Source organism: Chanodichthys erythropterus, chromosome 16 (genome assembly GCF_024489055.1).
Source record: "Chanodichthys erythropterus isolate Z2021 chromosome 16, ASM2448905v1, whole genome shotgun sequence".
NCBI classification, from domain to species: Eukaryota; Metazoa; Chordata; class Actinopteri; order Cypriniformes; family Xenocyprididae; genus Chanodichthys; species Chanodichthys erythropterus.
The window spans coordinates 31,475,238-31,491,957 of NC_090236.1; the positions used below are offsets into that span (position 1 = coordinate 31,475,238).

Sequence of the window (16,720 nt, forward strand, 5' to 3'; positions counted from 1 at the left end):
AGGGGAAAGCAATTTGGCTCAATGATAATCTGAACCAGACTGACACAAATCAGTCATTTTTGTTCAGGACTAGCATGACACATGGTCTCTCGCCACAGTAAGCCCCGATGGTGTAGTTTCAGCTTGACTCTTGATAACAAACAGAGGGGCTGTTATTCGCTTACACCATCATCATGTGGTAAAACTCTGTGATCTCTAAAGCTGCTTTGCGTGAAATCGCTGAAATAGTTGTCCCTTGGAATTTGTGTTTTTTCTTCAAGTAATTTCCTGAAGGTGTTTCAGTGTTTTCTAAACTTAGCCAAGTCTAAAACTTGAATGAAAAGCATATGTCAACATCAACAACATGTCAAACATGATGATTAGAAAGACCATAAAAATATGCTAATGCAAGAAAAACAACACAGACATTCTTCATAATGTCTTCTTTGTGTCACAGAAGAAAGTCATACAGGTTTGGAACATCATTAGGGTGGGTAAATGAAGATGATTTGTGAGTGAACTATTTATTTTAGCAACCAGTTTCCTGTTTTTTTTTTTTTTTCCTGTCAGAGTTTGAGTTGTTATTTAAAGGATTAGTTCACTTTAAACTGAAAATTAGCCCAAGCTTTATTCACCCTTAAGCCATCCTAGGTGTATATGACTTTCTTCTTTCTGATGAACACAATCCGAGATATATTAATAAATATCCTGATGCATCCAGAAGGCCTTTATTAACCCCCTGGAGCTGTGTGGAGTATGTTTATGATAGATGGATGTGGATGGAGACACTTTCTTCAGCTCATACTTGTTGATCCCGCTCACTGCCATTATAAATCTCGGATGTGTCAGGATATTTAATATATCTCCTATTGTGTTCATCAGAAAAAAGAAAGTCATATACACCTAGGATGGCTTGAGGTTGAGAAATGCTTGGGCTAATTTTCATTTGAAAGTGAACTAATCCTGTAAGAATTAGGGATTGAGGGATATGTATTTACATCATGCTAAAAAAGCATTTTCAATGTTTGATGCAGTGTTATTTTGTGTTGCAGGTATCCAGGAGGGAAGTGAATGCACTAAATGTAAAAATGACTGGGCCCTGAGAGTGGCCATTGCTCTTCTGTATGTGCTTTGTGCGCTGCTCACCATAGCTGTGGCTGTGCTGGGATACAAAGGTAGGAAGTCTTATGCATTTTAAGCCCGCTTTCACACTGGAGATAGCAAATCAACAAAAGTACAGTATAGACAATTCCTGCTGTCTGTTGTTTAGATCAGAAATTTGGATAATCTAGGTTCACTGGGTTTATAATTTTTTATATCCAGCCAATATGTATCAAGAATGTGCTATAATTTAACATTCACCATCATTTATGCTGTTCAGTTTTGAACTTTGGCTCACTTTATTATTTGTCCTGACATAAGGCAACCATATTGCACCATAGAAACAAGATATTTTTTCCAAATATTGTCAATCATATTATCACAGTGGCTTCTGCTTTCTCTATTAGCTGGGAAAGCCAGAGCACTGTGAAACAGAGCATCCCAGTTTATTTTGTCTGGTGCCAATCAGGATAAGATAATGCATGTTGTTGTCTTCCTGAAGGCCATGGTAAAATAGAGGTATTTTTCTAGCTTTTGAATAGAGTTTTGTTTTTAATAATTTTACTCAGTTGTGTGATTAGCATTCCTATAGCTAACAGTGCTAATGGGTTTGATTCTCAAGGAATAAATGAATTGATCAAATGTATGCCTTTTTTTGCCATTAAATGTTTTAGAAGATATAATAATAATATTATATTAAGGCATTACGAAATAATTTAAGGCAGCGGCTATTTACTCTAAGTGAAAATAGCAATATATTACACTAAGTGACAGTAGCAGCTTTTTTTAGCGATATGCTATTTACACTAGGTGAAAATAGTGATATTCTATTTATACCATGTAAAAGTATCAGTTCTTTGCAATAAGAGTAATTAGTAATTAGATGCTATCTATACTTTATATTGGCAGATACTATTTGCACCTCAGTATTTTTGTACATTTACAGGATGCAATAATATCATAGAGTGTAAATGATTTTATTTATTAAAATTATTAAATGGATGCTGCCTTATTGGGAGAATAAAAACCCTCCCTACACCTTCCCCTAAATCAACCCAATAAACTTTTATAATATTATTAAACACTCGTTCGCAGTTTATTTCCACTTTTAGAACATTATTTTACATTTTATTGAAAATAAATGCGAGCTCGGCAAAAAGCAGATTCGAAACTGCATCGATTGCGTTAAAAGCCAGTTCTGTTAATATTGATTGTTTTTTAATTTCATCCCTGTATCTTTAAATGGAATAACTGAACTTCTACAAAGCACCCCAAATCTGAAATGGAAAGTGTCTCCTTGCTTATTTACTTTTCAACGAATTTGATCTGATCGTCCAGATCATGTGTCCATTGAGTCCATATGTGTCCTCTGGTTTTGTAAAACCCTAATGCCAACCAGATGAGAAAACCATGTAAAGCAGCAAGTCTCACTGCAAACCTGCTCCAGAGGAGATTTTATGCCTTAGCAGTAATTTGTTGTCCCGAAACCCACAGGTTGATTGACAGGGACTTTGTTGCATTCTGAATACAGTGCATGTTTCCTTTGTTGGCAGTGCCAGGCTGAATCTGGTCACGTTATGCTTATTCTGTATCACTTCTAAACGGTCTCCTGAACAGCTTCATATCAACAAAAGTTTTTAATTGCATATTCAGATTTAGTCCAGTTAGTGCCTCAATAATCTAAGAGCTAGAGAACTCCATTCAAAAATAACATGGCCTATACAAGAAAGAAAGGAGAGTGTGAGGCCAGGAGACTGAGACGAGGAACTGGCAGTGCTGACCTCCTGCCGACAGACTCCCAGTGTGAAAATGACCAACAAGCCTTTGAAATGGACCTCCATGTTTTGTTTTTCCCCTACAGCATATATTTGTTCTGTGTTTGGTTACACAAGCGCAGTCAGGAATGCTAACACCCAAGATCTTTGATGTGTTTGAATTTGCTGGCAGTGAATAGCTAAGTGCTGCATGTCTGAATGAAACATGAGTTAAAAACATTGAGAGCGAATACACTGGAGAGCAAAGAGGATGACTTTATTTTTTCATTCATGTTTGACCACCAGTGAGAAATTCAATGGGATAAACACTGGGCTCAAGAGGGGGATTTGATTCCATTCTGGGACTTTGTCATAATAGCCTGTAAGATCACCTTCTGACCGTTCCAAAGAAAATGACAAATGTGACAGTTGGTATTTTAATCATATACCTCTTACTAAAAGAATCAAGCAGAATGCACAGTGAAAGCGCCATCTAGTGGTGCATGTGAACACGTAACTCTAGAATCAAGATGTTTACAACAATGTACATAAGAACATAAATGGCCTGGTCATGGTTATGGCAGGTTATATTAACATTTTAGCCCTTAGGCATTTTAGACTGGGGTTTCATTATTGTACAAATCAGGGATGAGACCAAAATCTGTCCTTGAATATCTATAGTGGTGCCAGCAAGACTGCTGGGAATTACCACAAAGGATCAGAAGATGCTCAGATAAAGACTCCTCAGGATCCAATCCAAATTCCAGAGGAAATTAAGTGTCATGTATTTCCTGCATGACTATATGTGTGGAATTTTTGTTGTATTTTTGTGCATGTGCACTGGACAAGTTAAAATGTTGAATCATGTCGACACAGGTCAAAACTATCAGCATTTTGAAGGAAATTTCAGAGATGAGTCTCAAGCAGCCTCTTGACTCGTTACTTTGTTAAAGGTGCCCTAGAATGTTTTTTCACAAGATGTAATTTAAGATTTTTTTTAAATGAATTTTTTTTAACTGCCTATTTTGGGGCATCATTAAATATGCGCCGATTTAGGCTACGGCCCCTTTAAATCCTCATGCTACCTGCCCCCGAGCTCTCGACTATAATACAGTGCATAAACAAAGTTCACACTGCTAATATAACCCACAAATGGATCTTTACAAAATGTTCGTCATGCATGCTGCATGCACGCATCGGATCATGTGAGTATAGTATTTATTTGGATGTTTACATTTGATTCTGAATGAGTTTGATTGTGCTCCGTGGCTAAAGCTAACATTACACACTGTTGGAGAGATTTATAAAGAATGAAGATGTGTTTATGCATTATACAGACTGCAAGTGTTTAAAAATGAAAATAGCAATGGCTCCGTGAATACAGTAAGAAACGATGGTAACTTTAACCACATTTAACAGCACATTAGAAACATGCTAAAGAAACATTTAGAAAGGCAATTTACAAATATCACTAAAAATATCATGTTATCATGGATCATGTCAGTTATTATCGCTCCATCTGCCATTTTTCGCTGTTGTTCTTGCTTGCTTACCTAGTCAAATGATTCAGCTGTGCACAGATCCAGACGTTAATACTGGCTGCCCTTGTCTAATGCCTTGAACATGGACTGGCATATGCAAATATTGGGGTCATACATATTAATGATCCCGACTGTTACGTAACAGTCGGTGTTATGTTGAGATTCGCCTGTTCTTCAGAAGTCTTTTAAACAAATTAGATTTATATAAGAAGGAGGAAACAATGGAGTTTGAGACTCACTGTATGTCATTTCCATGTACTGAACTCTTGTTATTCAACTATGCTGAGGTAAATTCAATTTTCAATTCTAGGGCACCCTTAAGGATTTATAATATACTTCTGGTCCATAGTGCAGACAATGTTTGATTGGCATCTGTAATGTGTGTCCCACAGTGGTCCAAAGGATGGATAATGTAACAGAAGGTATGGAGAATTATGGAGGGAAAATCATGGCTGTAGAGACAGACCTCAAGAAACTTGGTAAGTCCAGTAGACCTGAGATGTTGCCCTTTAGATATCACATAACTGGCTTAATGACTATTTTTTTCAAAAATAGATTAAAGGTGCATGTCACACATTCAGTGATTTTCAATGATTTACATTTTTGGGGTGATATTATGTAAGAAATGATGATGTGATACAACTGCCCTAATGTCACAATGAAGGGAAAAGGCCTCATTATCAGAATGAAATGTTATTTTATTTTATTTTATTTTATTTTATTTTATTTTATAAATTTGCTCCACTGCTTATATATAATATATTGATAAACTTTTCTCCGGAAAATTCATGTCATGTGGTGGAATATTTTTATGACAAGGCAAGGTTAGTACAGGTTATATTATATAATGTGGTGTGATTTCTATGAATTAATAATTCATGATATTTGTAAAACAATTGTCTTGAAAAATATTTTAAAAGTATAAAATAAATAAATATATTAAAATATATGAATATATTGATTTTCAGTAATAATGTTATTACTTTTTACTTCATTACAAGTCATTAAAATTCATTAAGAACAGCCCTTAAATATTAAAATAAATTAATCATTACATATTTATAATGGACACTCTTATACCTCATTGACTCAGCTGCCCTGAATCCATTTTTTTTTTCCACTTAATGAACTTCTGTGTTTGATGGGCAGATGATGAAACGGGAGAGAAATCAGAGAACGCCACCAGTGAACTCCTCTCATTCAAGTTGGAAATTCAGACCTTGCAGAAGCAGCTCAGCGACATTGCCATGAAGGCTTCTAGCAACAAAGCTGTTCTCGATGAGCTACGGCTAGCCGGCGAGGACATGCAGAGCGGACACCTCTCACTGCGAGATCTGCTGGAGAGCAACGTCAACGTCATCAGCAAAGTAAACCACACCTTAAACTCATACAGCGGCCTGATTGACAGACTAAAGACTGACACGGCTCGGCTCCAGACCGATCTTCAGGTGCAGGCGAACGAACAGGGACGAAACACTCACAGCATCAGCACTCTGAACTTCACCCAGACCCAGCAGAGGAGCCTCATCAGCTCCCTCCAGAGGTCAGTTGAGGACACTAGCCAGGCTGTCCAGAAGCTTAAGAATGACTATCAGAGCCTTCAGCAGGTGGCTAGGCAGACCAAAGCAGATGCCGACTGGCTGAGGGAGAAGGTGCAGAACCTCCAGGCTTTAGCTGCTAATAATTCTGCACTGACTCGCTCTAACAGTGACTCTCTGGAGGACGTGACCTCTCAGCTGAACTCGCTTTCAGAGCAGGTGCAGAACGCCTCGGCCATCACTGACGGCCACGACCAGAGCCTGCGTGAGCTCATGGATCTGCAGCGAGACCACGACAACGCCACTTCCATGAAGTTTGATGCACTAGAGACACGTCTTGACCGCAATGAGGGGGAAATGGACCGCATTACAGGGAATGTTAGCTTCACCACGCAGCTGCTCGGAGCGATCAGCATGGACCTGAATGGTCTGCGCACCTGCGCCGAGACGGTGACCCGGCACTCGGACCTGCTGCTGGGGCTGAACAACAGTGTGACAGAAACTAAGGCGGACAGCACAGAGCTCAAAGCCCAACAGGAGGAACTCGCTGCCAGGCTCGACAAAGAAGTCAGCAGCCTGTCCATAGTCATGGAGGAAATGAAACTGGTCGACAGCAAACACTCGCAGCTCATCACAAACTTCACTATCCTTCAGGGTAAGAGCTGAGGCTATAAAGCAAATGTAGACACTATTTAAAACAATTCTGTTTTGTTATACACAATTTAATAATGTTTTTTTATATTTTATTTATTTATTATTATTATTATTATACAATATATTACAGCTGGGGTTGGCACCCTATGGCAACCATAATCACCGGCACATGACAATAGCTAAAAGAGGGTTATGTATGTAATTTAAATAAATACATACAGATGTACATTTTGAGGTAATCTATCCTCATAGTCACACAATTTGTTTTATTAAGTTGGGAGGAGCTATAAATACTATAAAACCGTGAGACACGCAGATCCAACAAACCATTCAGGCAACCGCAAGTGCACACTTCTGTGATTATCTCATTACTCAAATACTTTTATGTTGAAGAATTAAATTGTTGAAACAGCAAATTCCTGAATTGTAAAAAAAAAAAAAAAAAAAGCGAGCACAACAACAATGCAATGTGAAATGATTCACTAAAACAAATACATAAATGACAAAAAGTACTATATAGAGAAGGTTTATTCCTAAATATTCAAATATATATATAAACAAAAAACTATTTTGAGGAGTTACCGAATAGATTTGATCCTAGGTGATTAAGGGAAGCTAATTATTGGTGTCATAATAATCTAATAAAATATGTATAATTCAGAATACAGTATCATGTAGCCTTTATGAAGTATTTTTAAAAGATTATTTTATATTATTTTATTTTAAAAATATAAGGTTCCATTACTTAACATTTGCTAACTACACTGCAAAAAAATAATTGTTGGTTTAACTTAAAAAAGTAAGTTAAATAGTTGCATTAAAAAAATTGAGTTAATTGAAGTTAAAAATTTGAGTTAATACAATGAAGGCAATTGATTTAATCAACAGAAACTCAAAATATTATGTTATCTGAACCACATTAATTATCTAAGTTGATTTGACAAAAGAAAAAATGTTCTGATAACAAATCATGAAAATATGTTTTACAGTGTACATTAGTTAACATGAAATAATGAAAAATACTTACATTTTTTAAACTTAGTTAATGTAAATTTTAACATTTACTTATACATAATACTAAAACTATTTTCATTATATATACTATCTATTGGGTCAATATTTAGTAGATGGTGTGTCGTACCGTAGCTGTGCTGACGACACCCAACTCTACATACCAGTAAAACATAATGATATCTCTGCTGTTCAGATACTGGTGGCTTGTCTTCATGAACTAAAAGTATGGCTCACTAACAACTTTATGCACCTAAATGATGATAAAAATCTAATTATTTTGTGTGGACCGAAACATTATTGACCAGGGTAGATTTAGGATTTTACCTTGATAGTAGACTTAGCTAGACAAGCAAATTAATGCCATTGTTAGAGCTAGCTTTTATCACCTTTGTCGATTTGCCAAAGTCAAACCCCTTTTAAGTAAAAAAAAAAAATATTCATGGTTTTATTTCATCAGGGCTCGATAATTATTGTTTATTGGGTTTGTTGGGGTGCCACTGTTTGTTTACAAAGCCCTCAACCATCTAGCCCCTCAATACCTTTCAGACTTAATTGCTATCCACGATCCATCCAGATTGCTTTTATCCATCCAGTTTGCTTTTTTGCTGTTATCTATTGTCTGTCCCTACGTTACCTGAGTTCAAATCCATGTTAAAAACTCATCTTTTCTTTTGTGCTTTTAACCTTTTGTAACTCAGAGTGTCCAAGCTCGGTCCTGGAGGGCTACCATCCTGCATAGTTTAGCTTCAACTTGCCTCAACACACTTGATTGAAAATGTCTAATTAGACCTTGATTAGCTGGTTCAGGTGTGTTTAATTAGGGTTGGAGCTAAACTTTGCAGGACAGTGGCCCTCCAGGACAGAGTTTAGACACCCCTGTTGTAACTGCATTGGTGTATTTTTTTATGAACAACACTTTGGTAAAAAAAAAAAAAAAAAGTTTTTTTTTTAAATGTGCTTTATAAATAAACTGAAATTGAAATGATTAAAATCAAAAGTTATATCTGTTGAACTAACAATGAACATTTGTATTTTTGTTAACAAATTCTGTAATAAATATATTGCACATTGTTAGTTAACACATTAATTAACTTAAATGAATGGGACCTTGTCATAAAATGTTACCAAAATATATTTTATAATTATTACATTTATAAAATTAAGATATTTGGAGACATAATTCACAGCCAAAACATGGCTTTGTGGTCATGTGGGGTACCATCTGAATCTATTAATGATCTCTTAGAATGAAACACTGATCAAAATCACCTCTCAATCTATGCTAATAACTCATTTTCACTACCAGCATTTTGTGCTTTTAGACAATCGAGTGGAAGTTACTTTCTTTGTCATTAATTTCAGGTCCTCCTGGTCCAAGAGGTCCTCGGGGTGACAAAGGGTCCCAGGGGCTACCTGGCAAAGCTGGCCAGAAAGGTGAAATTGGTGAAAAAGGAGCACCTGGTATTGCTGGGCCTAAGGGAGAAAGGGGTCCAGCAGGGCCTTCTGGTGTGCCAGGGTTAAAAGGGCCACCTGGATCAAGAGGAAGCCCTGGGCCAAAGGGTTCACGAGGATCAGGGGGCAGGGCCGGGCCTTCAGGAGAGAAAGGTGACCCCGGTATACCTGGTCTGCCCGGAAGAGATGGTCAGCCAGGTCCTTCTGGGCCTCAAGGGCCCCAGGGACTCAGAGGGCCAGCTGGGCCTGCAGGACTGGAAGGAGCCCGTGGGCCCGTTGGCCCCATTGGCCCACCTGGACCTCCTGGATTACCAGGACTTCCTGCACCAGTAGTTTTGCCCCCGGTAGATCCACAAGGCTTTGTCAACCGCCAGGTAGCACCGCCTCCTACAAGTACACCAGGTACAGGCTTATTTCTACTTTCACTGTTCACATACACTTAATACAGGCAATTTATTCGATAATATGGTTTATACAGAATAAATAATACTGTTTTCATGTAATGTGGTTAGCTTTTATATAAAATATGGATCTTAGAATATTTGCCATTTGTACTCAGATCTATTTTGTTAATTTCTATATAAGTTAAAGGTGCTAAAGAGGATCTTTTCATCGACTGAGAAACCAAAGACTGTTAGTGAGTTTTTGAAAGGGAACGCCTCCCAAAACTCGTGCATGAGTATTGGAACACGAGTGTTTGCCAACGGCATTCGCTGTGTCGTGTTAGTGGATTCATTATGTGGGACTAACCGCAGGTAACTCATAATCTGCAGTTGCTACTCCTGTCTCCTGACAAAAACATTGAATGCAGCGCCTGTGGAGTGTGGAAAGTTACCGGAGCGCGCGGCCGCGTTTGTCTCTCACAAGGAACGTCACGGCAGTGATTGACAAGCCAGAGGACCAATCGTTTACGCAATGATTGCTGATGTTTTTAAGGCCCTACCTCGTGCACAGATGATGTATATTAATATTATTCCTTTCAGTGCACCTAATAAATAGTCTTTTATCAGTAAGTTAAGACAGTTTCAAGTAATATTGCAAAAAATGTATAAAACAAAACATCCTCTTTAGCACCTTTAACCCTTATGCGGTCTTCGTTTGGGAAGTACACTCAGGGTCTTCGGGGTCTCCACAGACCCCAGGCAACAAAATGCAATTTTGTAACAAAATACTTGTTTTTTTAAAAAACATTTAATTTTACTCTTTTTATTAATGTTTTTACTCCATGTTTGTACAGTTTTTGGAGGATTTATCATATTTTTTAAATTTATATAAATAAATTAAAAAATATTTTTTTAAAATAGGTTTTTATACAAAAACAGCTTTTTATGTAAAATTAACTTTATAAAAGACCCACATTTCTAAATTTCATTCATGGGGATAACATGGATAATTTGACATGGTTTAGTGTAAGATTTTTGCCCATCTTTTGGAAAATGCAGTTTTAAAAGTAAAAAAACTATCGTTTTTACCAGTAGATGGCTGCAGAGCTCCACTATATGCTATGTGCTATCTGACTGACTGAAAGACATCTTTTCATAAGTTTTTTTCAGTTGGATTCATATCTAAATATTATGAAATCACAATTATAACAATAAAGGGTACTTTTTGTCAAAGTTTAGCATTTTTTGTAATGAAAAAAAATAGTTTTTCAATATTGTTACATTATGATGAGACTCCACTGTGAAAATGGACAAAATTCATCCTCAAAATCAACATTTTGGAAAAATTATTTTTTTTTCAGTACAAAAAATGCTAAACTTTGACAAAAAGTATTTTTTATTGTTATAATTGTGATTTCATAACATTTAGATATGAATCCAACAAAAAAAAACTTATGAAAAGATGTCTTTCAGTCAGTCAAATAGCACATAACAAATAGTGGAGCTCTGCAGCCATCTACTGGTAAAAGTGATTTTTTACTTTTAAAACTGCATTTTTCAAAAGATGGGCAAAAATCTTACACTAAACCATGTCAAATTATCCATGTTATCCCCATGAATGAAAGTTAGAAATGTGGGTCTTTTATAAAGGGAATTTTACATAAAAAGCTGTTTTTGTAAAAATATTAATTTATTTATTTATTTATATAAATTTAAAAGATACGAGAAATCCTCCAAAAACTGCACAAATATGAAGTAAAAACATTAATAAACAGAGTAAAATTACATTTGTTTTTTAAAAAGCAGTTATTTTATAACAAAATTAAATTTTATTGCCTGGGGTCTGTGGAGACCCCGAAGACCCTGAGTGTGACCCTTTTTTTTACACTAACATAAAAACAAGATATCACTCCGATTTTTTTTTTTCTTTGTAGATCTAGAAAGTGTTAACAACGGTACAAAGTTTCATGTCATTTGGACAAAGAGAATATTTTTTTTTATTTGAGCAAACGTCGTTTGGGGTCTGTGCAGACCCCAAAGACCCTATAAGGGTTAAAGTGCCCCTATTATGTTTTTTGAATATTATGTTTCATGCAGTGTGTAATATATTTTTTTTGTGAACGTAAAAGGTCTGCAAAGTTTTAAAGATCAAAGTGCACAACAAAATAAAGTTATTGTCTCCTAAAAGAAAGAATCGATTCTGAACTGCCGAAACGAGTTGTCAGCAATTCCGGTCTCACTTCCTGGTTTCCAGTTCCTGGAAATTCCTGGAATTCCAGTTTCACTTCCTATGTAACAATGTTACAAATATACATAATGCCAGCCTATGGTCTTCATTGACTGCTCGTGTCGTGAACAACGTCTACTTTGACCCGCCCTCAAACACTGTAGTTGTAGCTGGAAGAGTTTGGTTCTTGATTTGGTTCAAAGGTTGAGGACTCGTGCTGGAATTGATAGGTAAAACCTTTTACAGTCTATGGGTGAAACCGACACCATTGTTACTGTTCATTTGTCTGGCTATCACCAGACCAAGCTCAATTTAAAATTTAACATTGGTCTGGGGGGTCTGTATGTATTTTCTACTGCACAAGAGGCGTGATCAACGAGCATTATTCACGCAATTGGATAGTCCTTCAACCAATCAGATCAACGATCCGGGTGACGTACTTTGCAGAGCGACATGAAAACTCCAGACAGGTTTAGTTTGTATTGGTTTGTAGCATTGATCAGCGGTTTGCAGAAGCAGCAATGGCATCGAGCAATTTTTGCAGGTTGTGCAAAAAAAAAAACATGAAAGTGAGTGGTATTTACTTCCACTCGAGCGATTTGTTTGCTAAACTAAAGAAGTCATTCAGCATCGTCGAGAGGTTAAAAGGAATTGGATTGACGGTCGTGCTTGCTGTCGCTTCTCTATCGTCATCGTGTTATACCCGCCAATAGCGAGCAAGGTGGATAAGCCAGTCTGTGATTGGTTCCCGCAAAAGTGTAACAGACGCAGTAGAAATGAATGTACGGGTTTCCAGACTGAGTTGCCGGGCGAAATCAAATGGCCGGCAGATCAGGCTGGGTTTACCCAGTCTAACTGTTCATATCACTGTGTATCAAGCACAGAGAAAGCCTCTGTAGCTGAAGTTCAGTTATAGTAATTACCGTTTCGTTTCTAACATGCGCTATAAGCGTTAGACCAGACACAACAGACTGGGCCATCTGACCAATCAGAGCAGAGTAGGGTTTCAGAAAGGAGGGGTTTAGAGAGACTGAATCTTCAAAAAAAAAAAAAAAAAACATTTTTAGACTCTGAAAATTAGGGAAAATGAAAGTGGTTTTTTTTTTTACCTTGGATGCATGTAAACCTATTGAAGCTGACCTGTTTGAACCTTTAAAATAGAATAGAAAGGGGCACTTTAAAAATTATCAAAAATTGTCAAAATTCCACAAACCACAATTTATAGTATGTAACTTATGTTACTTTTTAAAAAACGTTTGTATAGGGACAGTACAAAAAGATGCATTGCACATAGAGATTATAGCACATGCTAGTTTGCACATCCATATCGATTTCCATTTTAACAACATGAAGACTTGAATTATATGTAACCAGTCTGCATTTGTCATAAGTGCTACTTTTAAGCACAAATGGAGATGTGACAATATTTCTTATGTTTTTTTGTTTTTTTTATCTAAGGGTGCCCACCTCAGTGGAAGAGCTTCAGAGATAAATGTTACTACTTCTCAGCTCAAACAGAGAGTCTGAACTTTAATGAAACAATGGAAAGATGCAGCAACAAGAGTTCATCTATGCTGATTATCAATGATGAAGATGAGCAGGTAAATCTTGGATACTATTTCCGAACATATACACATCTCCAATTAACAGCATTGTCCATATTACTCTTGAGGTTTAGACCTAATATCACTCTATAAATATGAGTGTTATTATCTCTCACAGCTATGGATAAAGAGGCAGATTTCTGGAAAGGGCTACTTTTGGCTGGGCCTCACAGATAGCGAAGATGAAAACATCTGGAGATGGGTGGATGGGAGCCTGCCCAACTATACGTGAGTAAATAACTGAATGCATGAAGTAAAATACCCATGAACTCTATTAGTGTACCTCCAGTGTACACAAGTGTACATATTACATAAAGTGTATCCAGTGAGGGGAGAATGCAGTGTTAGGAACTTAGGATACATTCCCCATTAGTCTTGTCTGCTTTTAATTTAAAGGAAATGGAAACCTGGACAGCCTGATAACTGGAATCATGGTCACGAGGCTGGGGAAGACTGTGCAGGTTTAATACATGAGGGCAATTGGAATGACTTTTTCTGCACAGAACGCATTGGTTTCATTTGTGAACGAACTAATGAATGTAAGTTCTGATTCTTGCATGTTTTTCTTGCTTCTTTTTGTTGAAATGTGTTATCTGTTTGGTGTGCTTTGAGTTCATATAATTCATTGAGGTATTTTTTCCATTATTCACAGCCAAAGTTCCAGTTTTATAGCATCTGTTATGAATGAACAGAGAATATTGGATATGACAATCACAGAGACAGTTCAGAAGACTTCTGTCACAGTATCCTCTCACAAAGCATGAACAATCGCTTCTTTGCCCAGAGATCAGCATACGTGATGGACACAAAAGTAAACGTCATTGACAATCACGAGCAAGTCAAGACTGCAAACTATTTTAAATACACTGATCACCAGTCATGTTAATGATAAGTGAAAAGGCTGTAATGTATTGTAATCATGTGATTGTAAATACCTGTTTTACCTGTCATTAACAAAGCTGATGCCACATTAATCCAGTGCAATACAATGAAGCTTTGTAGCTGCTTTAATTAAAATAAAGCTTTGAACAGCCAACCATAAAGATACAAATCAATATGTCGATATGTTTTAATGACTATAATCCAAAATTTGTTCACGCCAGAGTTTTACTTCTTAAGTCTTGGACATCAATGATGTGATTTTGTGAATAAATCTTTAACACTTTGATTTTTCAAATATTTGATTATGCAGTAGCTATGTATAAAATAGTTGTGTATTTGAATACATGTACATGTATGTAATCATCATGAAAGACCATGTTTTTATCTGAAATAAAATATAGTTGGTATTTTTCAATAAGCTCTATGTTGACATTTATATTATCCTTATTATTTATGTCTGAATGTGGAATGTCTCACTTGCATCAGTTTCCACTGCTGTATTGCCTTGCCTGCCTGTATTTGTGTGTGTGTATATATACAGTATATCGCAGAAGTGAGTACACCAATCACATTTTTGTAAATATTTTATTATATAATTTCATGTGACAACACTGAAGAAATTATGCAGCCCCAGACCATGACACTCCCACCACCATGCTTGACTGTAGGCAAGACACACTTGTCTTTGTACTCTTCACCTGGTTGCCGCCACACATGCTTGACACCATCTGAACCAAATAAGTTTATCTAGGTCTCATCAGACCACAGGACATGGTTCCAGTAATCCATGTCCTTAATCTGCTTGTCTTCAGCAAACTATTTGCAGGCTTTCTTGTGCATCATCTTAAGAAGAGGCTTCCTTCTGGGACGACAGCCATGCTGAGCACTGACAGGCTGACCCCCCACCCCTTCAGCCTCTGCAGCAATGCTGGCAGCACTCCTAAGTCTATTTCCCAAACACAACCTCTGGATATGACGCTGAGCACGTGCACTCAACTTTGGTCGACCATGGCGAGGCCTGTTCTGAGTGGAACCTGTGCTGTTAAACTGCTGATGGTCTTGGCCACCGTGCTGCAGCTCAGTTTCAGGGTCTTGGTAATCTTCTATAGCCTACGCCGTCTTTATGTAGAGCAATAATTATTTTCTTTTTTTCAGATCGTCAGAGAGTTCTTTGCCATGAGGTGCCATGTTGAACTTCCAGTGACCAGTATGAGAGAGTGACGCTGCATTCACACGGGGCGTCAGTGTCAACGCTTGACGGAGGGCGTGTCTGAAGCTTGTGTTGACGCAACCGTTATAGTGATAACAGCCAATCACATTACTTTCTGGTGTTGCAGAAACACAGTTGGCTAGCAACTGCTCTAGGGTATTTGCATAGGGCGATCTGATTGGATGACGCCTGCGTTGGCGCTTGAAAAGTTGAGAAATCTTCAACTTCTGCTGCTTGCAACGCGAGTGAAGCGACGCGACGGAACCCACAATTCAGTTCGGCAACGCGTGACGTCACCCATTCAAAGTAAATGAGAAGCATTAATGCCGGCGCCCCGTGTGAATGCAGCATGAGAGAGATAACACCAAATTTAACACACCTGCTCCCCATTCACTCCTGAAACCTTGTAATAAGAATGAGTCACATTACACCGGGGAGAGAAAATGGCAAATTGGGCCCAATTTGGACATTTTCACTTAGGGGTGTAATCACTTTTGTGGCCAGCGGTTTAGACATCAATGGCTGTGTGTTGAGTTATTTTGAGGGGACAGCAACTTTACACTGTTATACAAGCTGTACACTCACTTCTTTATATTGTAGCAAAGCATCATTTCTTCAGTGTTTTCACATGAAAAAATATTTACAAAAATGTACTCACTTCTGTGAGATACTGTATATATATATATATATATATATATTATTATTATTATTATTATCATTATTATTATTATTATTATTATTAATATTATTATTATTAAGGCCCTTGGACAGAAAATGACCCATATATATATATATATATATATATATATATATATATATATATATATATATATATATATATATATATATATATATATATAATATAAGGACATGATGGGTCATTTTCTGTCCAAAGGCCTTAATAATAATAATAAACAAATATATGACATCCAAAGTATGCTTTGCTACATAAAAAGGTATTTTAAAGATTTTGAAATGTCAAAAGTTCACTCGGTTTAACAGTCCAAAGGCCAATACAGCCATTTCATTAGTGATTAAAAAATCTTAAAATGTAATAAATGTGTGTATTCTTTTATTTTGGCATGATTTTATAACATCATATATTAACATAGTGCAAAATGATATTAAAATTATGTGTAGAAGTCGTTGCTTTGTTATGAGAATAAATGTCCCGAAAAATTAATTTCATTGATGTCATTCGGAGTAACCAATATAAAGGGACCATTTTGGATCAAGTCATACAGTCAACATCATGTGACAGGATGTGACATCATTCAGACACCTGCAAAGGAGAACATGGTCATGAAGCAAAGTAACTAACCCTCTTTTAACTAGTTGAAAAATTCATGTTTTCACTTGCTCATACACATGTCCCGAAAGA

The 16,720-nt window shown here is 36.8% G+C and overlaps 1 protein-coding gene across 1 annotated transcript in view; it reads left to right on the forward strand.

The window, feature by feature from the left end:
- Positions 1-14,526, forward strand: part of colec12 (collectin sub-family member 12) — a 40,467-nt gene extending 25,941 nt beyond the window's left edge. The window contains exons 3-10 of the mRNA XM_067362370.1: positions 1,032-1,154; positions 4,768-4,854; positions 5,525-6,568; positions 8,944-9,435; positions 13,102-13,244; positions 13,366-13,475; positions 13,644-13,786; positions 13,900-14,526. Coding sequence (XP_067218471.1) covers positions 1,032-1,154; positions 4,768-4,854; positions 5,525-6,568; positions 8,944-9,435; positions 13,102-13,244; positions 13,366-13,475; positions 13,644-13,786; positions 13,900-13,919 — 2,162 coding nt within the window. The 3' untranslated portion in view covers positions 13,920-14,526. The remainder of the gene's footprint in view (positions 1-1,031; positions 1,155-4,767; positions 4,855-5,524; positions 6,569-8,943; positions 9,436-13,101; positions 13,245-13,365; positions 13,476-13,643; positions 13,787-13,899) is intronic.
- The last annotated feature ends 2,194 nt before the right edge of the window (positions 14,527-16,720 follow it).